Source organism: Saccoglossus kowalevskii, chromosome 1, assembly GCF_978046115.1.
Source record: "Saccoglossus kowalevskii chromosome 1, keSacKowa6.1, whole genome shotgun sequence".
Lineage (NCBI taxonomy): Eukaryota > Metazoa > Hemichordata > Enteropneusta > Harrimaniidae > Saccoglossus > Saccoglossus kowalevskii.
Window position 1 is genome coordinate 7,684,420 of NC_140641.1, and position 19,908 is coordinate 7,704,327.

Sequence of the window (19,908 nt, forward strand, 5' to 3'; positions counted from 1 at the left end):
CTTTGATTTTGATTTTTTTTAATTCCGCCCTACATACATCTGATCCGACGCCTACGTAAGTCCCGTTCAAATTTCGCGTAAGTAACAGCCAATCACAGGCCCCCTTTTATACAGGCTGTCGGTTGCTTACTTTTCAGTGTAGCGATACTCTACGGGCAATCTTTCTGTACATTATATTTTGCCCACTTGAATAAACCATTAATAGAAAATTGCTAGTATATTTTTATTTACAAAAGAAATTCCACAGCATTTTACAATGTTTGTCATTACATTGAATATTTTGTTCACTTCCAACAAATGTGTACACGTCCTGATACATCTTCGCCAGCCAAGGTTCGTTTATTCAGTCATCGCTTCAATTTTACATCAAACACTGAGCATAATTATCTAGAATGGAAGCAAAAAAATAAGTAAATCGTAATGATTAGAACACTGTAAACAGCTATAGTAAACAATGCGAATTTTAAATTGTATAACGGTCACCGGCCCACGGCATCGACGCAGAAAATTGGAGCAAAAAAATATTTCCTGATCAATTGCGATGTGTTCCAAATAAAAAATATTTTATTCCAGTCCAAATCAGCTCAATTACTTTAATAAAGAGTTATTGTATAATGTACAAAATGTTGATACATTTTGATGATTATTTACAGCTACGGCTTCAATACCGTAGACGGTTTTGGCCCGATCGTCAACAAAACATCACCCGTCTCCAGGGCAAGCGACTGGAAAAAGACACCGGTGTTCGGTCGAACCGGTGGAAACAAAATCGTCACTCCCAGAATAACTACGCAAAATAACGATCTAAACTCGAACCATTCGAGCCACAATATAAACACAAAAAAAATGACTTTCGTTGCATTTGACAATGATAAACTTACCGAAAAGCCGTGTTCTTCTCGGTCGCTAACGTCGGTATAATCCGCCATTTTATTTGAGTGTGTTTGCCACCCTGACTCTGCCCAATGACGTCATCATGTGCGCTATAGAAGAAGGTCTGTGATTCATTGACTAAAATCGTCGACAGTGGGTCTCGTTGAAATCTCGTTACATAGGCATCGGCTCAGATGTATGTAGGGCGGAATTTAAAAAAAATCACAAAATCAAAATCAAAGTAAAATAATAAAATAAAAAGGCATTAATAACAAAAGTAATAAAACATAAAATTAAAATAAGTTTATAGCCAAAATAATTAAAGCCCGTACACTACATCAGATTTTAATCAGATTGCAGTTACCTGTGACATGGGAGACTGCCTGGGAATGTTTCTCCAATCAATGGGTGCAGTTACCTGTTACATGGGAGACTGCCTGGAAATGCCTCTCCAATCAATGGGTGCAGTTACCTGTTACATGGGAGACTGCCTGGGAATGCCTCCCCAATCAATGGGTGCAGTTACCTGTTACATGGGAGACTGCTTGGGAATGCCTCTCCAATCAATGGGTGCAGTTATCTATGGCATGTCGTTATAAAAAATAACTAAACAACATAGATTGTATTATTTTATTTGACACTACACATCATTATAAAATCTGTGTATTGTTTTTTGTTCATATTTTTGGAACACCTGATGTGATGTACTCTAATAGTAACTTGTGTTTATATTGTAGGTGGATCATCTGCTCCAGTCGGTGATAAAAGTTGTACGCATTTAGTTATTGATGATGTCACTGTAAAAGACTTACCATTTGAATGCAATGGTAAAATTCACATAGTCAAGTCTGAGGTTGGTTAAAAGTTTATTCATTTGGTTAAAGTTTAAGATTAACATTATATCGAAAAAACAGGAATTAAAATTACAGTTGGTCTTGGTTTCAAAGATCACCAGTGTGCCACCAAATCTGAAGTCAGATAGACACAACACAGTGGATTTCAGTTGTAATGTTAGTATATTAGTAATCATGTTGCTATTCTCTTTGATAGTGGTTTTGGGGTAGTATACAGATGGCTGCATGTGCAGATGAAACCATGTACCGTTTCACAAAGGTAGGTACTGTGCTCTCTGCTGTCTCTAATGAGCACTAAAGACAATTATCGTCACCTTTCACAAGATTACACCTACTTCGTATTTTTAATATTTTTTTCCAAAAAAGTTGATCAAGACTTACAGCCAATAGGAAATTATTTCATTAACTACAAAATTAAAAAAAAAAAATATACATAATACATAAAAATAAGCAAACTGTTGCACCAAAAGTTTAGCGAGGGAAAAAATGTGGCGCCCGAATTGTAGACTTGACTTGAAGTTGGCTTTGGCTCATTCTCCTTGACAGGTCGATTCATCAGATCATAAGACTTCTACTCCAGGCACACCAGTAGCTCGCTCTCGAAAACGTAGACGGTTACGAGAGAGCATAGCAGCTTTGTCAAAAGAGAGTGAACATGAATCCCCACATGTGCCTCCAAGAAAGAGAAGATCCAGTGACATGGGAATGCTGTCTATGTCTGGTTCCTTCTTAGATGCCTCTCATACACCGGATTCATCCATCACTCTTAGAACTGCTTGTAAGTGTTTGAAAATAGACTATAATCTGTGAAGCAGACTTGGATCTAGTGCTGCTATTTGCATATGTCATAATCAACTGTGATATATGTGGAGTCAAAAAATCACTTTTCTACAACATTGCCATAGCTAATCACGTTGTAGTAAAGCATATGATTATTATTATTATTCTTACAATATTTTACTTGATCAAGATCCAACACTAAAATTGTAGTTACCTTTAGACCATTCTCTGGAAACCGTCTCAGAAAAATTCTTTCCTTAATTTGGATATTCTAGTTTCAAATTCACTCAGAAACTGAAAAATATCTAACATTCACTAGTTTAAAAATGTACTTGAGTCAATAATTCAGCAAATCATATTGTATGATGTTCACTTGTCGTCAGTTTCATTATTTTGTTGCTGATGCAGTTTCATGTATGATGAAGAGGTCATCACAGATGATACATCCGAATATAAACACTGTTTCTCGCAATACCACAAGTCTGGTATTAGCTATAAACAATCTTAAATAATAATGTAAATAACTATACATACCTTGCCTTCGTCTTCAGGTACACCTCAGTCGGTGGATACGGCACCAACCACACCGCCTGCACCACCTAAACGAATAATAAGCAAACGAGAACATATTGCGATGGAATTATTACAAACTGAAAGTAATTATGTTGGTATCTTACATACAATTATCAAGGTATTTTATTTTTATTTATTTATCACTCAGATCAATATGCAAATAGTCAAATAACACAATCATGTGAAAGACCAGCTCTTACAAGTATGTACCAATGATTCGTCTGGCATAGTGTGAGCTGATGATAAGAGCAGCTTACATGTTTTTATCGTTCTCTATGTCTGCTAGGGCAATATTATCTACATCATAACATCACATGTTTGGTGTGCTAGGCAGAATTTATACTGCTGAGTAAGCAGTCAGCTAGGGGGACCTAACCCAAACACACAAACCACGCCCACAAGGTTGCTTCTAATGTAAATATTGTTAGGGTGCACAAACTAAGGAATTTTGTTATAATATAGACAAAAATGTGTCATATTTTAATGATCCAGTAAATTAGGGAACCCCTTTAATGGAGAAAATAAGGAATTCAAATCTGAATTATTTATTAACAGGTTTTCAAAGAGCCACTAGAACAAAATCAGACAGGCGGTCCACTTATACCAGCTGAAGACATCAAGACTATATTTGGAAGTATACCTATTATATATGAAGTGCATATGAAATTGAAAGAAGATCTGTCTGAATTATTAGCTGACTATAGTGATGACAAAAGTATTGGTGAAATAATACTCAGACATGTAAGTAATGTGTGGTACAAAAACATACATCAGGGACAGACAAAAAAAAAATCCTGCAGTATATTCCTTTGACCTTACTAGTGTTCTTAGTGCTCAAATGAACATTCTAGGATTGGGTTCTGTGTGTCCATCTTTTCATTCATTCATCTGTTGTATTTTCTCAGAAGTTTGACAGATTGTTTCAAAAAAAGATATATAGTTGATATGTGATAGTATACATATGCTCCTATTTTTTCATTAGAATATGATTCAAAATGGCTGACTGGCGGCCATATTTGACCCTAAAATGGTCTAAAACTGTACATATGTGCAGAGCAGTTTCTTGAAGTTGCACACATCAATTCTGTTAAAACTTGTGATATTGGTAACATCAGTTAGTTTACTGGTGCATCAATTATTTGTTAGTATTTGGTAGAGACAATGTCCAGATGCAAGTTTATTTGTGTCGCGATCTAATCTCTGATTGCTGACGGGCAGGCATTTTAATTGACAAAAATCTGCATTTTTTGGCTCAATTATACTTGTATTGCAAATTCACTGACCACATACCTGATTCGGCTGATACCCCGCCCATCCTAAACCCCGCCCATGGACGATGTTTCAAATAGTGGGCGATGTTTTGGTCCACACATTGCCTGACTGAACCAACAAACATTTTTACAGACCCCAATTTCCCCGTCCGACATCTTGCATCAAGCGCGCTATTTCAAATATGACGCTAAAAATAATTCACTGTGAACAGTCACTCTACTAGAGTGACTGTGCTGTGAAGTCGAAACGCGTAAAAATCCAATAAATCCAATGCTGTATACGAATTGTTGTTGCATGAAAAATGGTATATGTTTGTATTTTATGCAAGTATTTATCACCAATTTCAAGAGTAAAAGTCGTAACTTTAGAAGGTACGAGTATTATGGCTCGTGAATACATTTCACTTACGTTAATTACACTCGAATAAAGTCTGCGCTTGAAATGAATGCTATTTACGAAGTTTGAAATACCCAAGTCTTCCTGATTCGAGCCTCTTGGTTGATTTGACAACGGTAGGTATTGTTACTGTTTAATCTTTGTCTGTATCACATTCCTGACAAAAAGTTCAAGATTGGTAAACAGGAAATTAGCGAACTAAAATGTCTCCTGCGTTTCACATGCGACATGATTATTAAAAAACACAGAGTTAAAGTGCCTGTGCAATGCCCACCCACACGCTTCCCGTTTTAGATCTGTGCCCCACTGAAATGGGCAATTATTGATTTTTTTGCTGAAAATGATTACTCGTATCCTAGTAAATTTGAGATATTTCCCGTGCTGTAGCCACGCCCACCTATCCTGAAACGGTCGACTGTTTCTGGATTTCCGACTCACGCCGAAAGTGCGCCACCAAATGCAAAAATATGAGAGGAAGCCATACCCTTGGGCGGTACTTTTATATCACTGTCATTCAACGTACAACTGTACTTTTAAACGATATACATTTTTTAATCTACGTTTCTTTTGTCTATTTTATTTTATTTTTGAGAGAGCGAATTTTTAGAAGTTGTTTTCACAAAAAACGTTTATGATGGTTAAACGCTGTGTTGTGGGCAGTTGCAGTAATGCGTATAGTCATAGTGTAAGTATTTCCACGTTTCCAATCAATCCGAAGGTGCGAAATCGGTGGTCGAAAGCCGTGAAAATAATGAGAAAAGATTGGGGTGGACTTCCTCGTATGCCTCATATGCAGTGTCCACTTCACCTCAGATTCTTTTTTTTTTTTTGAAAAACTGTCCTTGTCCATGACAACAACTAGGTTTTAACGAGAAACGCCGACAATACAAAACGTTTTCCAAAAAATAGATTCCGGACCAGCCCATGATCACTGAGACTGATTTCAGAAGGAAAAGAGACGTCGAGTATGTGTTTCAAATGATTTGATTTTTTTGCGATCCTGATTATCGCTTTATAGAGACCACCGGTGTTATGTAAAAAGGTAGCAGTAATTTTGATAATGACACGAAAACGAAGCGTCGAACAAACAGGAAATTACGCAGCCCTCAGGCTGTTTTCATTTTCGCAGGCTCAAAGTGTCTGAATTGTTCGGTTATTGGTGTTGAATGTCGAATTCACACCTTTGTTGCCTTTACTTGCAGCTTGATCGGCGTAATAATTTACGGAATAAGAATCCGGGCTTGAGCTGTCAATGTATTTTTTTAATATGATGTCATAATCATGAAAATCACGCTAAATCCACTCTGAATTTGTCTGTATGTGAGTCGCTCTCAATAATTTTTGTTATCTAATTAAACGCCGCCATTCACGCACTTGTCCCCCTCATGACCCGACGCGTTCACCCATTACAACGCGGTAGTCATTTATTCAGTAACTGTGTTTTGTCGTTTTTTTAAAATTATTTCTCTATTTTATAAATCAATAGTGTCTAGTAACCTGCTAAATAACAAGACGATTCAAATTTGATTTTGTCCAATGCCGGAGTCCAGCGACAGTGTACAAACGTGCTCCGGTGACGGTGACGACCACGATGACTAGCGACACCAGACCGGACATATTTCGCATCTGACTCAACCCCATGCAACAAACTTGATACTATGTGTTCATTATGGCCCATTCTTCTTCGACGAACAAGTACATAAGTGGCAATTTAGTCAAAGACGAGAAAACAGCACAAGAAATTTGCCTTATTTACACGTATTGGCAATGCAAGCTGCCCAGCGACTTCCCCTTCTGACGTCACAAGGGGAATTCCTGTATGCAAATGAGGAGCTAATGAGGAGCCTTGTTTAAAATACACAAAAATAAAGTTTCTGTAGACTGAGTTAAAAACACATTTTTTCACTTAAAAAAAATTATTTATGCTTAGAAACATAAAAATTAATAATATTTATGTATCAATGGATAATTTTAGGCGTGAAAATAGCAGCCATTTCACAGGCACTTTAAGCGGTCATGTACGTTCTAAAATTCTAACCTTGCACACATAATCTTGTATTTAACGTGTATTTTTTGTCCAATAAAGACGTTCCCTTTCAGTAAACTCTTCGCGTTCGTGGTATTTGTGAGAGTTGAAAGATTTTTTGAACAAATGATAGGTAACTATATTAATTTGGGTGAACCTGGGTGACCTGAATTTAAATAATTAAAATATCAGTGCGTGAATTCTGGAGGTCATTGTCCAAATGCCGCACGTAATTCAAACACATGGTTATTAGAGTTCAGTCGAAATGTACGTGAATAATGCGATCGAAGTGCGCTGCCCAGAGTTTATTATATTACATATTCACTTCATTTCGAATAAAATAATTCACCATTGGGAACATTGATGAATCACATGACACCTGACTACTATGTTTTAAATGCGCCCATGTTTATGTTTGCGTAATTATTACGAGTGTAACGCATTATAAAGTCGGTAATATAAATTACTTGAGTTTGCGTAATTATTATGAAAACATTACGAAGTTAAAATATACAGAGCCGGTACAATATTGTAAAAAAATTTGCGTCATTAGAAAAGCAGCACACCAAGTAAACGATGTTGATATATTCAAAGCCAGAGTTGCAGACAAGTTATGTGATTACAGTATTGTGGATATAATAATAATTTTACTAGACTGGCGTGCGGAGCACAAAAGAATAAGGTTGCTATGGTAACGCGCCAGTTCAGTGCGTGACTTGGGGGTCAAACTTCGGTCAACACACACTTGATGTCAGTAGTATCGCCGCGCAGCAACAGTTTGTAAAGAAGTACTTGAAGTTCAATTGCGCCCAAAATGATTTAGCTGATTACTCAGTTGTCGCAACGTGTGTTGTGTCATGTCCATGATGCACCCCTTTTCGAGTTTGGCTTGCTTTTCCTTCCTGTTAATGTATTAAAACACTTTGAATTTATACTTTGTATGATTATATCTGGTCAACGTGAAACATTATTATTTTTAAACATTTTCTGACACCATTTTTATCAGTGCAGGGTTATTTTTCCAGACAAGATGGGCTTCGTAATATCTGCCATAACATCGCCCGGGCGATCTTTTGGTCCACATTTTTCTAAAAAAAAATAAAATCCTCCATAAGATCGCCCAGGGTAGGGTATCAGCCGAATCCGGTACAATTGTGTTTCTTGCATAACAACCCAATCCAAAATGGCAGACTGGTAACCAATGCACATTGTCTAATTATGTTAGTACAAAGTAACGCTGTATTGTTCCACATACATGTAGTTGCAAGTTAAAATGTCATCCAATCCAAGATAGTAGGCTGGCAGCTTTCTTGGTTGTCGCATCCAGTCAATTATATCTAACCTCATATGGACATTGTCCTATTGCATTGGGTATGTCCAAAAATGTTACGCAGACAATTGTGATGTTGATATTTCTGCTGTGCATATTTATTTTATTGACTCAAGTCACATACTTAGTGAGAACTTGCAACACAGACGTTCATGTTGCAAGACATATATACTGTATTGTCTTTACAAGTAATAATAACAGAAGAGTTTCTTTCGTCAAAATAAATTAAAGTCATATTTTAATGATCTAAATAGTTGGTGAGCTTTGTGGCCATAAGTATGTAAAGACTGCCTGCTAATGTCCTATACTATATTTGTAGTGTTACTGTCGATGCCAAAACAATAATTACATACATGTAATCTTCTTATTTTTACAGTCTAGTGGTATGATGAAAGCATATCCTCAGTTTGTCAATTACTTTGAAATGACAAAAGAAACCGTTAACAAATGTGACAAGCAATTTCCGAGGTTTCATGCTTTTCTCAAGGTACGTAAGTGTCTGGTTTTTATCCTATTGAAATTATTGTCTGTATCCATTCTATATACTGTAAAATACTTTATTTTAGCTAGAATTAATTTTCTGACAAGTTGAATGTAAAGAATGTGAAAAAAGGTATATTCGCTAGATTTTATTTTCACTGAATCATTTCTTCAACGAAAATTAATTCCAAGCGAAAATAAAGTATTTTACAGTGATGGAAAATTATTATATTTTGAAATATTTTCACAATATTAAAATTCATATCAATAAAAATAATACAACTTTTTATTCAATGTTGACCCATAATAATGAAAGTACTATGACATGACATATCTTTAATTTGATTCAAACCTTAAATGCTCAATATCAACATGGAACATTTGTATTATCACTCTTCCAGTTTTCTAAAGGGATGATATGATCCTCTATTTGACGACACATTGAAATACAGAAAATATTGTTACTGCACATCTCAACAATATGCTTTTATGTTATTCATACAATTTTGAACATTTTTTGGCTTGTTTAGGTTTTGGGTAGTTTTGTTTTGGCTTGTTTAGGTTTTGGGTAGTTTTGTTTTGGCTTGTTTAGGTTTTGGGTAGTTTTTCCCACACATTAATCTTTTCACCACCAGACTTTCTCACCCAAATATTTCTGCACTTTATTAAATGTTTCTGCAGTTTATAATTCCAAAATTCAATTAAACACATTGAACACCGGTACATCCAAACAACGAGTGACATACGAACAAAGGTCAATTTAACACTTCAGAAATACTTTACTGAACATTATAATCAGTCCTGGTGAACAGAAATTGAGTTTTTGTTGTTTACATTTGTAAAATTTGTATTTTATTAAAATTTCATTTGTATCTTGTTTCTCTCATCAACGATCAAGGGTGTGTGCCCTTAACGGTATGGCTTCTGTATAAACATCTAGTTCCATCTTCTTTTGTTAAAACATATCTAGATCAGTGAAATCATTGATGATAGCGACTCATCAAAATATCAAAATTACTTATTAATATGACTAATATGATGAAAATGTAATTTGTAATGATTCTGTAGATTTGTCAAAGTAAACCTGAGTGTGGTAGACAGACACTTTGTGAATTATTAATAAGACCAGTACAAAGGTTACCAAGTATGATATTGCTATTACAAGGTATGTACCAAACAAACATTTTATTTTTTTAACAAATTCTGATGTTCTGGCTAACACTTTTAATTTAATACCTATTTTCTCAGCAGCAAAAATTTAACTTTTCACAGTATGTTGACGGCATTTTTTAATCACAATAACTTTTTAAGCAACTTATGTGTCTCAAAATTTGAAGTTTGTCAAATGGTTTTTATGTTTTATAATTTTCTCTCTTTTTTTCCACTAGATTTATTAAAACGTACAGATTCTTCCAGTCCAGATCTTGAACAGGTAGAAAGGTCTATAACAGCTGTGAAAGAAGTCACCAAGTGAGTTTATCATTTAAATAATACAAGTAATCAATTGAAAGTAGGTGACTTTACACAATGTCATTAGTCGACTTTACACAATGTCATTTGTCGACTTTACACAGTGTCATTAGTCGACTTTACCCAATGTCATTAGTCGACTTTAGACAGTGTCATTAGGTGACTTTACACAGTGTCATTATGTGACTTTACACAGTATCATTAAGTGACTTTACACAATGTCATTAGTCGACTTTACACAATGTCATTAGTCGACTTTAGACAGTGTCATTAGGTGACTTTACACAGTGTCATTATGTGACTTTACACAATGTCATTAGTTGACTTTACACAGTGTCATTAGTCGACTTTACACAATGTCATTAGTCGACTTTAGACAGTGTCATTAGGTGACTTTACACAGTGTCATTAGGTGACTTTACACAATGTCATTAGTTGACTTTACACAATGTCATTAGTCGACTTTACACAATGTCATTAGTCGACTTCAGACAGTGTCATTAGGTGACTTTACACAGTGCCATTATGTGACTTTACACAATGTCATTAGGTGACTTTACACAATGTCATTAGGTGACTTTACACAGTGTCATTAGGTGACTTTACACAGTGTCATTAAGTGACTTTACACAGTATCATTAAGTGACTTTACACAGTATCATTAGGTGACTTTGCACAATATCATTGGGTGACTACACAGTGTCATTAGTTGACTTTACACAATGTCATTATGTGACTTTACACAGTGTCATTAAGTGACTTTACACAGTGTCATTAAGTGACTTTACACAGTGTCATTAGGTGACTTTACACTGTCATTATGTGAATTTACACAATGTCATTATGTGACTTTACACAATGTCATTATGTGACTTTACACAATGTCATTAAGTGACTTTACACAGTGTCATTAGGTGACTTTACACAGTGTCATTAGGTGACTTTACACAGTGTCATTAGGTGACTTTACACTGTCATTATGTGAATTTACACATTGTCATTATGTGACTTTACACAGTTTCATTAGGTGACTTTACACAATGTCATTAGCTGACTTTACACAGTGTCATTAGTTGACTTTACACAATATCATTAGGTGACTTTACACAGTGTCATTAGGTGACTTTACACAGTGTCATTAGGTGACTTTACACAGTGTCATTATGTGACTTCACACAGTGTCATTAGGTGACTTTACACAAGGTCATTAGGTGACTTTACACAATGTCATTAGGTGACTTTACACATTGTCATTAGGTGACTTTACACAATGTCATTAAGTGACTTTATACAATGTCGTCAATTGAAAGTAGGTGAATTTACACATTATTAGGTGACTTTACACAATGTCATTAGGTGACTCAACACGATATCATTAGGTGACTTTACACAATGTCATTAAATTACTTTACACAGTGTCATTAGGTGACTTTACACGATGTCATTAAATGACTACAGTGTCATTAGGTGACTTTACACATTGTTATTAGGTGACTACACAATGTTATTAAGTGACTTTACACAATTTCACTAGGCTATAATTAAACTAAGTAACTTGAGTCTGGTGCGTGTCCCTGTGAATATACTTAATACATATGTGTTTTATTTTATTTATTTACAGACACATCAATGAAGACAAACGTAAAACAGAAGGACATACTCAAATGTTTGATGTGATCAATGACATTGAAGGTGTGCCACCCCATCTATTGTCATCACATCGGAGTCTAATCATGAGATGTGATACTGTAGAAATAAGTGACAGAGAGAATGGAAAAGGAGATAATTTCAGTGAGAAAGGTGCCAATGTTTCTATGTTTCTCTTCAATGACTGCTTAGAGGTGAGTATTGACACCATATGTTAGTCTTGATAGTTATATAAATAAAAAATATGAGGTAACAAGAAGACTGAAAAGTATCCACTAAGACGCTAAGTGAAGGTTGTTGTTGCTTACCGGTAGTAATGTCTGAGTGTATACTTTGCAGTATCCTCGTTATTATTATTCTGCATCTTCCCGATCAAACCGATTAGTGTCTAATGTCCTAAACTGAGCAGGATGGTGAAAATTATTGCAACTTTCTTGCTATGAACTTCATATAGACCATTTTGTGTATTCATTTCATATTTGGATTTTGCCTTTCCTAAAATGTACATACCCTGTGATGACAGATACTGTGGACTACTTTATTTTCGCTGGAATTAATTTTCGCTGAAAAGGCTTTTTGGGCGTTTTGTATGGAATTTATTTTCACTGATTTTTGATGAGTTTAATGTTAAATATAGGAAAAAAAGTATATTCGCTGGATTTTATTTTCACGGAATCATCCCTTCAGCGAAAATAAAGTATTCTACAGTATATAATAATACATGTAGGTTTTACTGCAGCTGTCATTGGCTTGTTCACATCTATTCAGAATATACCATTTTCAGAACTTTCTAAGATTACTCGTTATACAAAAAATTGAATGTAAAATCAAGACAAACAAAGGTCCTATTAAAATATTGTATGGGAAGGGTATTTTCACATTCAATAATGAGTTATTCACATTTGATGATGGTCAGTTATAGTGAAAGTAAAGTTATGTTCACAGCAATGTTTTTTCACCATTGAACTTTTAGGATGTTTTGCCCATGTCGTTCACATATAGCACAAGATCTCTCAGAAGTACTGAACATTGTTTATTGATATTGCCTGAATAATCAAAATATAATCTACTGTCTTACTGTGAAATTCTATTACAATATTAGATATGTAAAAGACGTTCCAAGATTGTGAATACTTACAGAAGTCCAGCGTCATTGACAGTCAAAGCACTTCAGAAAGGTTATAAACATTTAGAACTGTTATCATTATCACATATAAGAAGAGTATTAGATATCAATGAAACTGAAGGTAATCTCAACCATCATTTTATTAACTATTGTTAATGACTTTTTGTTAGTAATCAGGTCTCTTAAATTTTCATCTTTCCGTGAAATAGCTGAGAAGTACCATTTCTGTGACCGGGACAATCGTATAATTTGGCAACAAGTCATAGCTGTAATTGTGTAGAGCTCCAGTTAAGCACTTCATGTTTAGGCAAAGTCAACAGGGGATTTTACTATTAAACTAAAAGACAGTGACTTGGAATTGATTGAACCTTTGGAAAGATTTCTATAACATATTGTCATTGCAAACCAGATGATGGAAAACACTGACATTACAATAAGAAGGTCTTGATCACTACTATGGAATAGGCAGTTTGAACAGCATATGTTTGTGTTTTGTATAAACAAACAATGTTATATTACACATGTATACGTTGCTATGAGTTCATATCAAATACTAATAAAATAAAATAAAATAAAATAAAGTTAACAAATGTATTCATTAGTTTTTTATTTTGTCACTTTTCTTTTAGATTGTCAGAATGCCTTTGCTATACTGGTGAGACCTATAGATGGATTAGATAGAACAGACAGAATCTATATGTTTATGTTAACTGGTGAAGATCAAAATAAATCCACATGGCTGAAAACATTATGTAAACACATGGCAAATACTACATGTAAAGCTGACTCAGTAAGTATTTAGTTCTCTGCATACTTTCATCTTTGTGTGTGTCTGTTCAACATTATTTGTCAGACATGCCTGGACCAATTTTGTTCAAAGTTGGAGAAAGGCATATTATAGGGAAAGACATATGCACATCAATTTTTTGTTCTTTTGACCTTTGACTGAGTGTTTTTGTTCAAATAAAATTTGGTATTGATTGACATCACTCATGGCGGGTTACTTGTGCACGTCAATTTTTTCTTATACTACCTTATTTGAGGAACATGTAGTTGACTGATTGTCATGTTGTTGGTTTTATTCCAGTATGTTCTTAACTATTTAATATTTATGGAAATAAATTTTGGAGCCAACAGACAGAAGTCATTTTTTTTTCAGTTTTATTCAGAAATTTGGCTATTTTTGTTCCAATCTTCTGAAGGAAAGTGCAGACTATAAACTGGATTATTTTGTGAATTTGTATAGCGCATACCGAAAATAGAATTTTGTTACTGAATGCAATGTTCGCCATGCACACATTTTTTCTTTCTATTTCAGGTAGTTATCTCACATTAAATTATGATATTACAAATTACTCAATGCTGTTTTTTTTTACTAGGAAAATTTCCTGACGCAGATTGATCCACAAGAGCTGGAAATCTCAAAAAGTGATTTTGATGTTGGCAAATTTGGAAGAGCAATCAGGTATATTAATTGTCACTTATTGTTAGTCTCACAAAACTTGTTTTTAACTCTCGTATTTTCTGTGCCAGAATATTATCTACTATGTACTCTCAATAGAACGCTTACACATTTTAATAGTAAATTGTTTTAACAGTAAATCCATTCCACTTCCACTTAATAATAACAACTAGCATATCACAATGTAAACCAATTTCTGTACAGAGTGGCCAGGAAAGCAACAAAGAAGGTTGGTAGGACGTTCTCCTTCAACAAAACTCCTAGACGAATTGTGCAAAGAGCTAAATCTGTGATGTCTACAAGTATGAGTCCATTAGTGATGAATAACCCGACAACTTCATGCCGTACTGTTACTCCAAAAAGAGATGAAATGATGGGAGCCAGACTAGCTAGTAGTTCTTCACTAAAGGTATTCGACTTTAATACGTATTCACCTTCCGAATTCCAAGAAAGCTACGGCCATCTGGCTCAAAGTTTACAGAATCTGGAGGTGTTGTAATAGTTGGAAGAATCAAGTATACATGTACATTACTAATAACTATGCTTACATGCTAACAAGGCTGATAAATAAATAAATAACATTTTATTTTCATATTTCTACTAAAATCTTTAAATATTGTTTTTACCAACTAATTATCATTTTCAGGCATCAAGTCTTTCTACCTTGTCTCTAATCTTTCAGCTTGTTTCCACTTCTCGTCCCCCCTCTTCAAAAAAGAAACTCAAGTTTTCAATGAGAAAAAAGAAGACACCATGTACTCCTGAACTGACCAGTGCTATTCAACGTGCAACTTACATTTACTTGGCTAACATCTAACATCTTCCAGTACAGTTATTACACTGTGCACACCCAAACAACAGAATCGGATCTTGCTTACTCTAGCTACTGCCCAAACTTGTTTAAAAATGACTGTAGTCCTGCTCTCCTTGTGTCTGTTGGTATGCCAAGGTTTTGTTCTCCTGACATTCTGCATACTAGTGCACTGACATTGGTCAGTGTATTTTCTGAACTTTCATTCTTTTTCTCTATTCATTGCATTACTTTGCATTGTTTGTTTCATCCATGAATTCTTGCATAATTTATTATTTTGATCATGATTAATTCCTTAGTCATAACACCACCATATCCTTGCTGTTTTGTTTTCATTTCAGTATGCCTATTTAGTGACTGAACTTCTTCTGTCCCCAAGAAAAAAGAAAAAATGAGGCAGCACTAGGGTCCTGCAATTTTTAAGGTAGTTCTGACTTAGATATATGCATGTCTTTATAATTAGCACCAGTATAGCAGGGATTCCACCAGCATTTTCATAAAGCAAGTCTTGATATAAGAATGAATCGATCGAGTATAATCCCAGAATGAGGTTCCCTTATATTGTGAGGTCACAGGTTATTAAACAGTTAATGGGGTTACGACAAATCTATGTTTTGACTAAAAAAACAACTGTGAATTCAAAAATAAATTCAGAGCAGCTTGTATATACATTTCTCATGAGGTTACAAACCAATTTCGATAGCATAGCAATATTTGAATAAATTTCATCGTTCAAAGAACTGTTGAATTACCTGTAACAGACTCCTCTCCTTCTACTGCATGTATTATCATTTCGTTAAAATCTTGTCTTTCTAAATGCCCTTGGTTTATCTTCCATGTTGGCAGTGTCATGTACTCATGAGTAACCCGTTAACTTTTCAATTAACTTCATTGTCAATAATAATTCAATTGTTAATCCAATAATCAATATTCATTCTAAATGATTTGTCCATTTCAGGATGTGTCTCCTCTAGCTTCTGTCACACCCAAGAAATTTAAAAGTAACACCTTTGGGCCTTCATCAAGCAATCGACTTTAGAACATTCATACATACTTGCTATTATTTTTAACTTGCACAAACAAAGAGGATCATCACCCACTGTGCATGGTGTGCTCTTATTGAGATAGCAAGCAAGACACTCATCATTGCATGAAGATACAGTGGTCACAACACATGTTTTCTGAATTGACTGCATTTAAAGTTTTCAGAAATTGTTCCCATTTATCTATATTTAGCATTTATGTTGTAGATAAAAGAGAAAATCTCTCTGATCAGTATCTCAAAAATGATCAATAACTTGAAGAATTACTTGATTTGAGTTTAAATTGTTGCTTTTACTCTCACTCGTTTTACAGTACTACCTCTCACAAGTATTTCCTTTTGTGTGTTGCCTCAGTTTAGTCTCTGCCACTTGGATGTGGTTCTCACTTGATGTTAAAATGTCTACTTTGTACATTGTGTCTTCACTGCAGTCACAGCTATTTTCATATCTCTGGTTCACGCCTTGATTTCTAACATGTGTGCAAATTTTTGCCTAAAATAACATTGTGAAACCCTTAAGTCCCACTCAATGTTTTCACTTGTGCATATGAATAGTATTTGTTTACCATGACAACCGAGAAACATGTTCAGTGTATTTTCTCACAAAATGGTTACCATTAATAACATTACATGCATCATATTAATTGAAGTAATTCTCATCAAATACTGCAAATACAAACATGATATGCACACAAGTAGTTTGCTTGGACAGTGCTAGCTTTGTACATATTATTTGAATCATATGGGTACATACAGAACATCTTTTTTCATTCATATTTATATTTAGCCATTATATTTTAACAATAAACTAATGCACTGTTTAACTTGTAGTATTTTTTATTTGCTACATAGTGACATGTATAAATATGTATATTTTTGGGGTTAATATATTTGGTGTTTTTCACTGCCGATCTTCCTTGAATTAGTTGTAGGAATTTCAAAAGCTGTCTCACACCTTTCAGTAGACTAGATTCCCTGGTTGCTTAGCTACTAACAGTTTGTCAATGCTTCACTTATGGTCAGCTAGAATGCAGTTTTAGGCAGATATTTTACAATATGAGATTCAGTTTTCTACCAAATATGTAGATTTTGTATTGTTGGTTTCCACATTATTATTGACATTGCATGAAACGTTTGTAAAATAAGAAAAAGTGTATTTTTCATTCTTACACACATGGTGAAGTAGGACAAACTATGATTGACAACATGTTAACATTCATACAAGGACTCAACTTGTGAAAGGTTGAACAGGCTCACCAATGCCTGGTTACAAAATCCCCCCTCCCAATCCTTTCTATTTTGAGCACATGCTTATCAACGTAGCAACCAGGGAACTCAAAACTCATCTATTCTTTGTTTTAACTGTATGTGTATAATAATTTACTGTAATTTCTGTGATTAGATGATTTATGGCATTTGTAAATTTAGCAAAAGTCACTGACATTCCATGTCATAGTGCCTCAGAGTTTGTTTCATGCGAAATTAAAGTGAATTACAGTATTGCTATGGCAACCTGCACAAACATGATACTGAGATATGTGTAATGATGTAGGTGGTAAAACTACACAGTGTTCATTTATACCACAGTTCAGTCGTGTCACAGCAACTCAACATGTTGCAGCTCTGAGTAACTATGGTAGGCATAATCTCACTGGAAATCGCCTGCTAACTACACCATTTGCATTGGGAAAATAAGAAAATTTGGTGGATTTTAAGAAATGCTTTGCATGTTTGTTTTATGTCATTATCTTATAGCCAGTCAAGCTTTCCTATATGACATTAGACCAGACCCCTTAGTTTGTTATGAAATGACTACTCCCAAGTTTATTTGTATACCGGTAGTCTTAATAATTAGGAAACTACTAGTAAGTAATAACAGCTGTTATATGGTTTCATCTATCCTCTCATTGTACAAAGTCTGACTTTCACTGCCATACCATTGTTTTATTAATGTATTATATTTTATTCTAGAAAATTTAGTTATTAGTGTTTCCTTGTTTTACGCTTGTTAAAGAAGTATAACAATTAAATAAATTTTAGTATCTATATTAAATTGCTTGTTGTTATTATATAATTTGATTATCACCTGGTTTAGCAATAACTTCTGTTTGTAATGCACACAATGGAAGTTTTTGCAGTTACACCATATACATATACATTACCCAATTTATGGCTGTTCTACAGATAACTCCTGAACCACTCAACAGATTACAAAAGGTGCCTCCGGATAATCCGCAAACCTTTTAGTGTTTAGTTGCAATCCATGCAAATTACTTGCAGTATGAATTGGACAGTTTTCAGATATAAACTTGATACACATATATGCTCTAAAATTTACCTTGGATCTGCTTAGTTGTGAGCTGCCTTTTGCACTTATTAATTGCTTAATTTGCATACTAATTTAAGGTTTTGAGGTATGAAATTCTTTTTGTTTTAGTATTATTAATTTCAATACTGTGGATCAGATTACTTTTATTTGTGCATGTCAAAAAGCCAAGCTATATCTTACATGTAGCTGCCTGGATTCTGTAAGACTGATCTTCACATATTTCCTAGATCTATTTAATGCTTTCAATACCTCCAGCATACTTTAGTTCTAAGCATTTTTGGATTACAGGTATATGATTACTTTTTAGTCCCAAAACAGGGACTATTCATTTTGGGTCTCAGACACTCATTGACCGATCTCATTAAAACTTCACACAAAGACAATAAATCATATTTTATTGATGAGATTATTTCTATTTAAAGATCGGAACAAAAATGGCCAACTGGTTTCCATTTTGGATGTAAAATTTGCTATTTTTGATTCGCAAACGTGCAGGTGCTGTTTCTCGGAGATGACGACGTAACAACGATTTTGATCTAAGTTGGTATGATGATCATACATATTGGGTTACAGGTGCATGTCATTTTTTTTTTCAAGATTCGACTGGCGGCCATTTTGTTTGTTTACATATTTTCCCTCTTTTTCTCTGATACACTTTCACAGATTTATTTAATCTTATTACATAGATAGTATAAATGAAGATACATCAGCACCACTTTTTTTTCTGATTCAATTTAATTTTGATGAAAAAATACTTAATCACTTTTGTTATGTGTCAGCAGCTGATTCTCAGATATGACTATGTAAGGCCTGCTTATTGATATTGAGAGGGACACTGAAAGAACTCGCACTGGACAAGGGGTTCTGTCACTGCTAAATGGGGGTAGACAAAATAGTACTTGAAATGAAATACACATACACCAAATTATCAAGTTAAAGCTTCTGGCTTTAATACTTCTCAAAATTATTACAAAAAACGAAAAACAGAATAATACGATGATTAACTTCACTAAAATAGGAGATTGTCTAGGGAATTGTGCAGGATGTAAAAATTGATGACACTCAATGGCTTCTGCAACACAACAACGAAGAGATGCAGGAGTCTTGTTTGTAAAGGAATGCTGTTATTCTGGAGGTCATCACTGAAAGCAGGAGATCGCAGAGCAGTTCATTCAAGTCTCACAGAATGACGATTGAAGCCTGTATCACTTGTCTTACAATATCACAGCAGCAACAAACAGAGTACTCAGTTGAAATGGTGGTCCACAACTGTCTTCAGTCGAGCCTATTTATAGAGCATGAATACCCTAGTTTCAGGTACCGTACACCACCTGGGTTTCCACAGGAGCCAATCAGAATGTGGTCTTGCTTGCAGCTGTCTCACAATGACATGACATGCATGCACACACTCACATAAGTCAGTAGATCATAAACATC

At 34.6% G+C, this 19,908-nt stretch overlaps 1 protein-coding gene and 1 long non-coding RNA gene across 2 annotated transcripts in view; one reads left to right on the forward strand and one right to left on the reverse strand.

Moving 5' to 3' along the window:
• LOC100374097 (protein ECT2-like) overlaps positions 1–18,195 on the forward strand; it is a 39,827-nt gene extending 21,632 nt beyond the window's left edge. The window contains exons 7-21 of the mRNA XM_085498644.1: positions 1,611–1,726; positions 1,924–1,986; positions 2,274–2,505; positions 3,059–3,198; positions 3,636–3,821; positions 8,481–8,591; positions 9,653–9,749; positions 9,973–10,054; positions 11,676–11,895; positions 12,804–12,948; positions 13,457–13,617; positions 14,207–14,292; positions 14,494–14,698; positions 15,442–15,524; positions 16,059–18,195. Of these exons, the coding sequence (XP_085354770.1) occupies positions 1,611–1,726; positions 1,924–1,986; positions 2,274–2,505; positions 3,059–3,198; positions 3,636–3,821; positions 8,481–8,591; positions 9,653–9,749; positions 9,973–10,054; positions 11,676–11,895; positions 12,804–12,948; positions 13,457–13,617; positions 14,207–14,292; positions 14,494–14,698; positions 15,442–15,495 (1,898 nt within the window). The 3' untranslated portion in view covers positions 15,496–15,524; positions 16,059–18,195. The remainder of the gene's footprint in view (positions 1–1,610; positions 1,727–1,923; positions 1,987–2,273; positions 2,506–3,058; positions 3,199–3,635; positions 3,822–8,480; positions 8,592–9,652; positions 9,750–9,972; positions 10,055–11,675; positions 11,896–12,803; positions 12,949–13,456; positions 13,618–14,206; positions 14,293–14,493; positions 14,699–15,441; positions 15,525–16,058) is intronic.
• Positions 72–967, reverse strand: LOC146750340 (uncharacterized). Its single transcript, XR_014929359.1, has 2 exons — positions 882–967; positions 72–387 (listed from the first exon to the last, which is right to left on the reverse strand). It is a non-coding gene; the product is annotated as an uncharacterized LOC146750340 (long non-coding RNA).
• Positions 18,196–19,908: the final 1,713 nt, after the last annotated feature.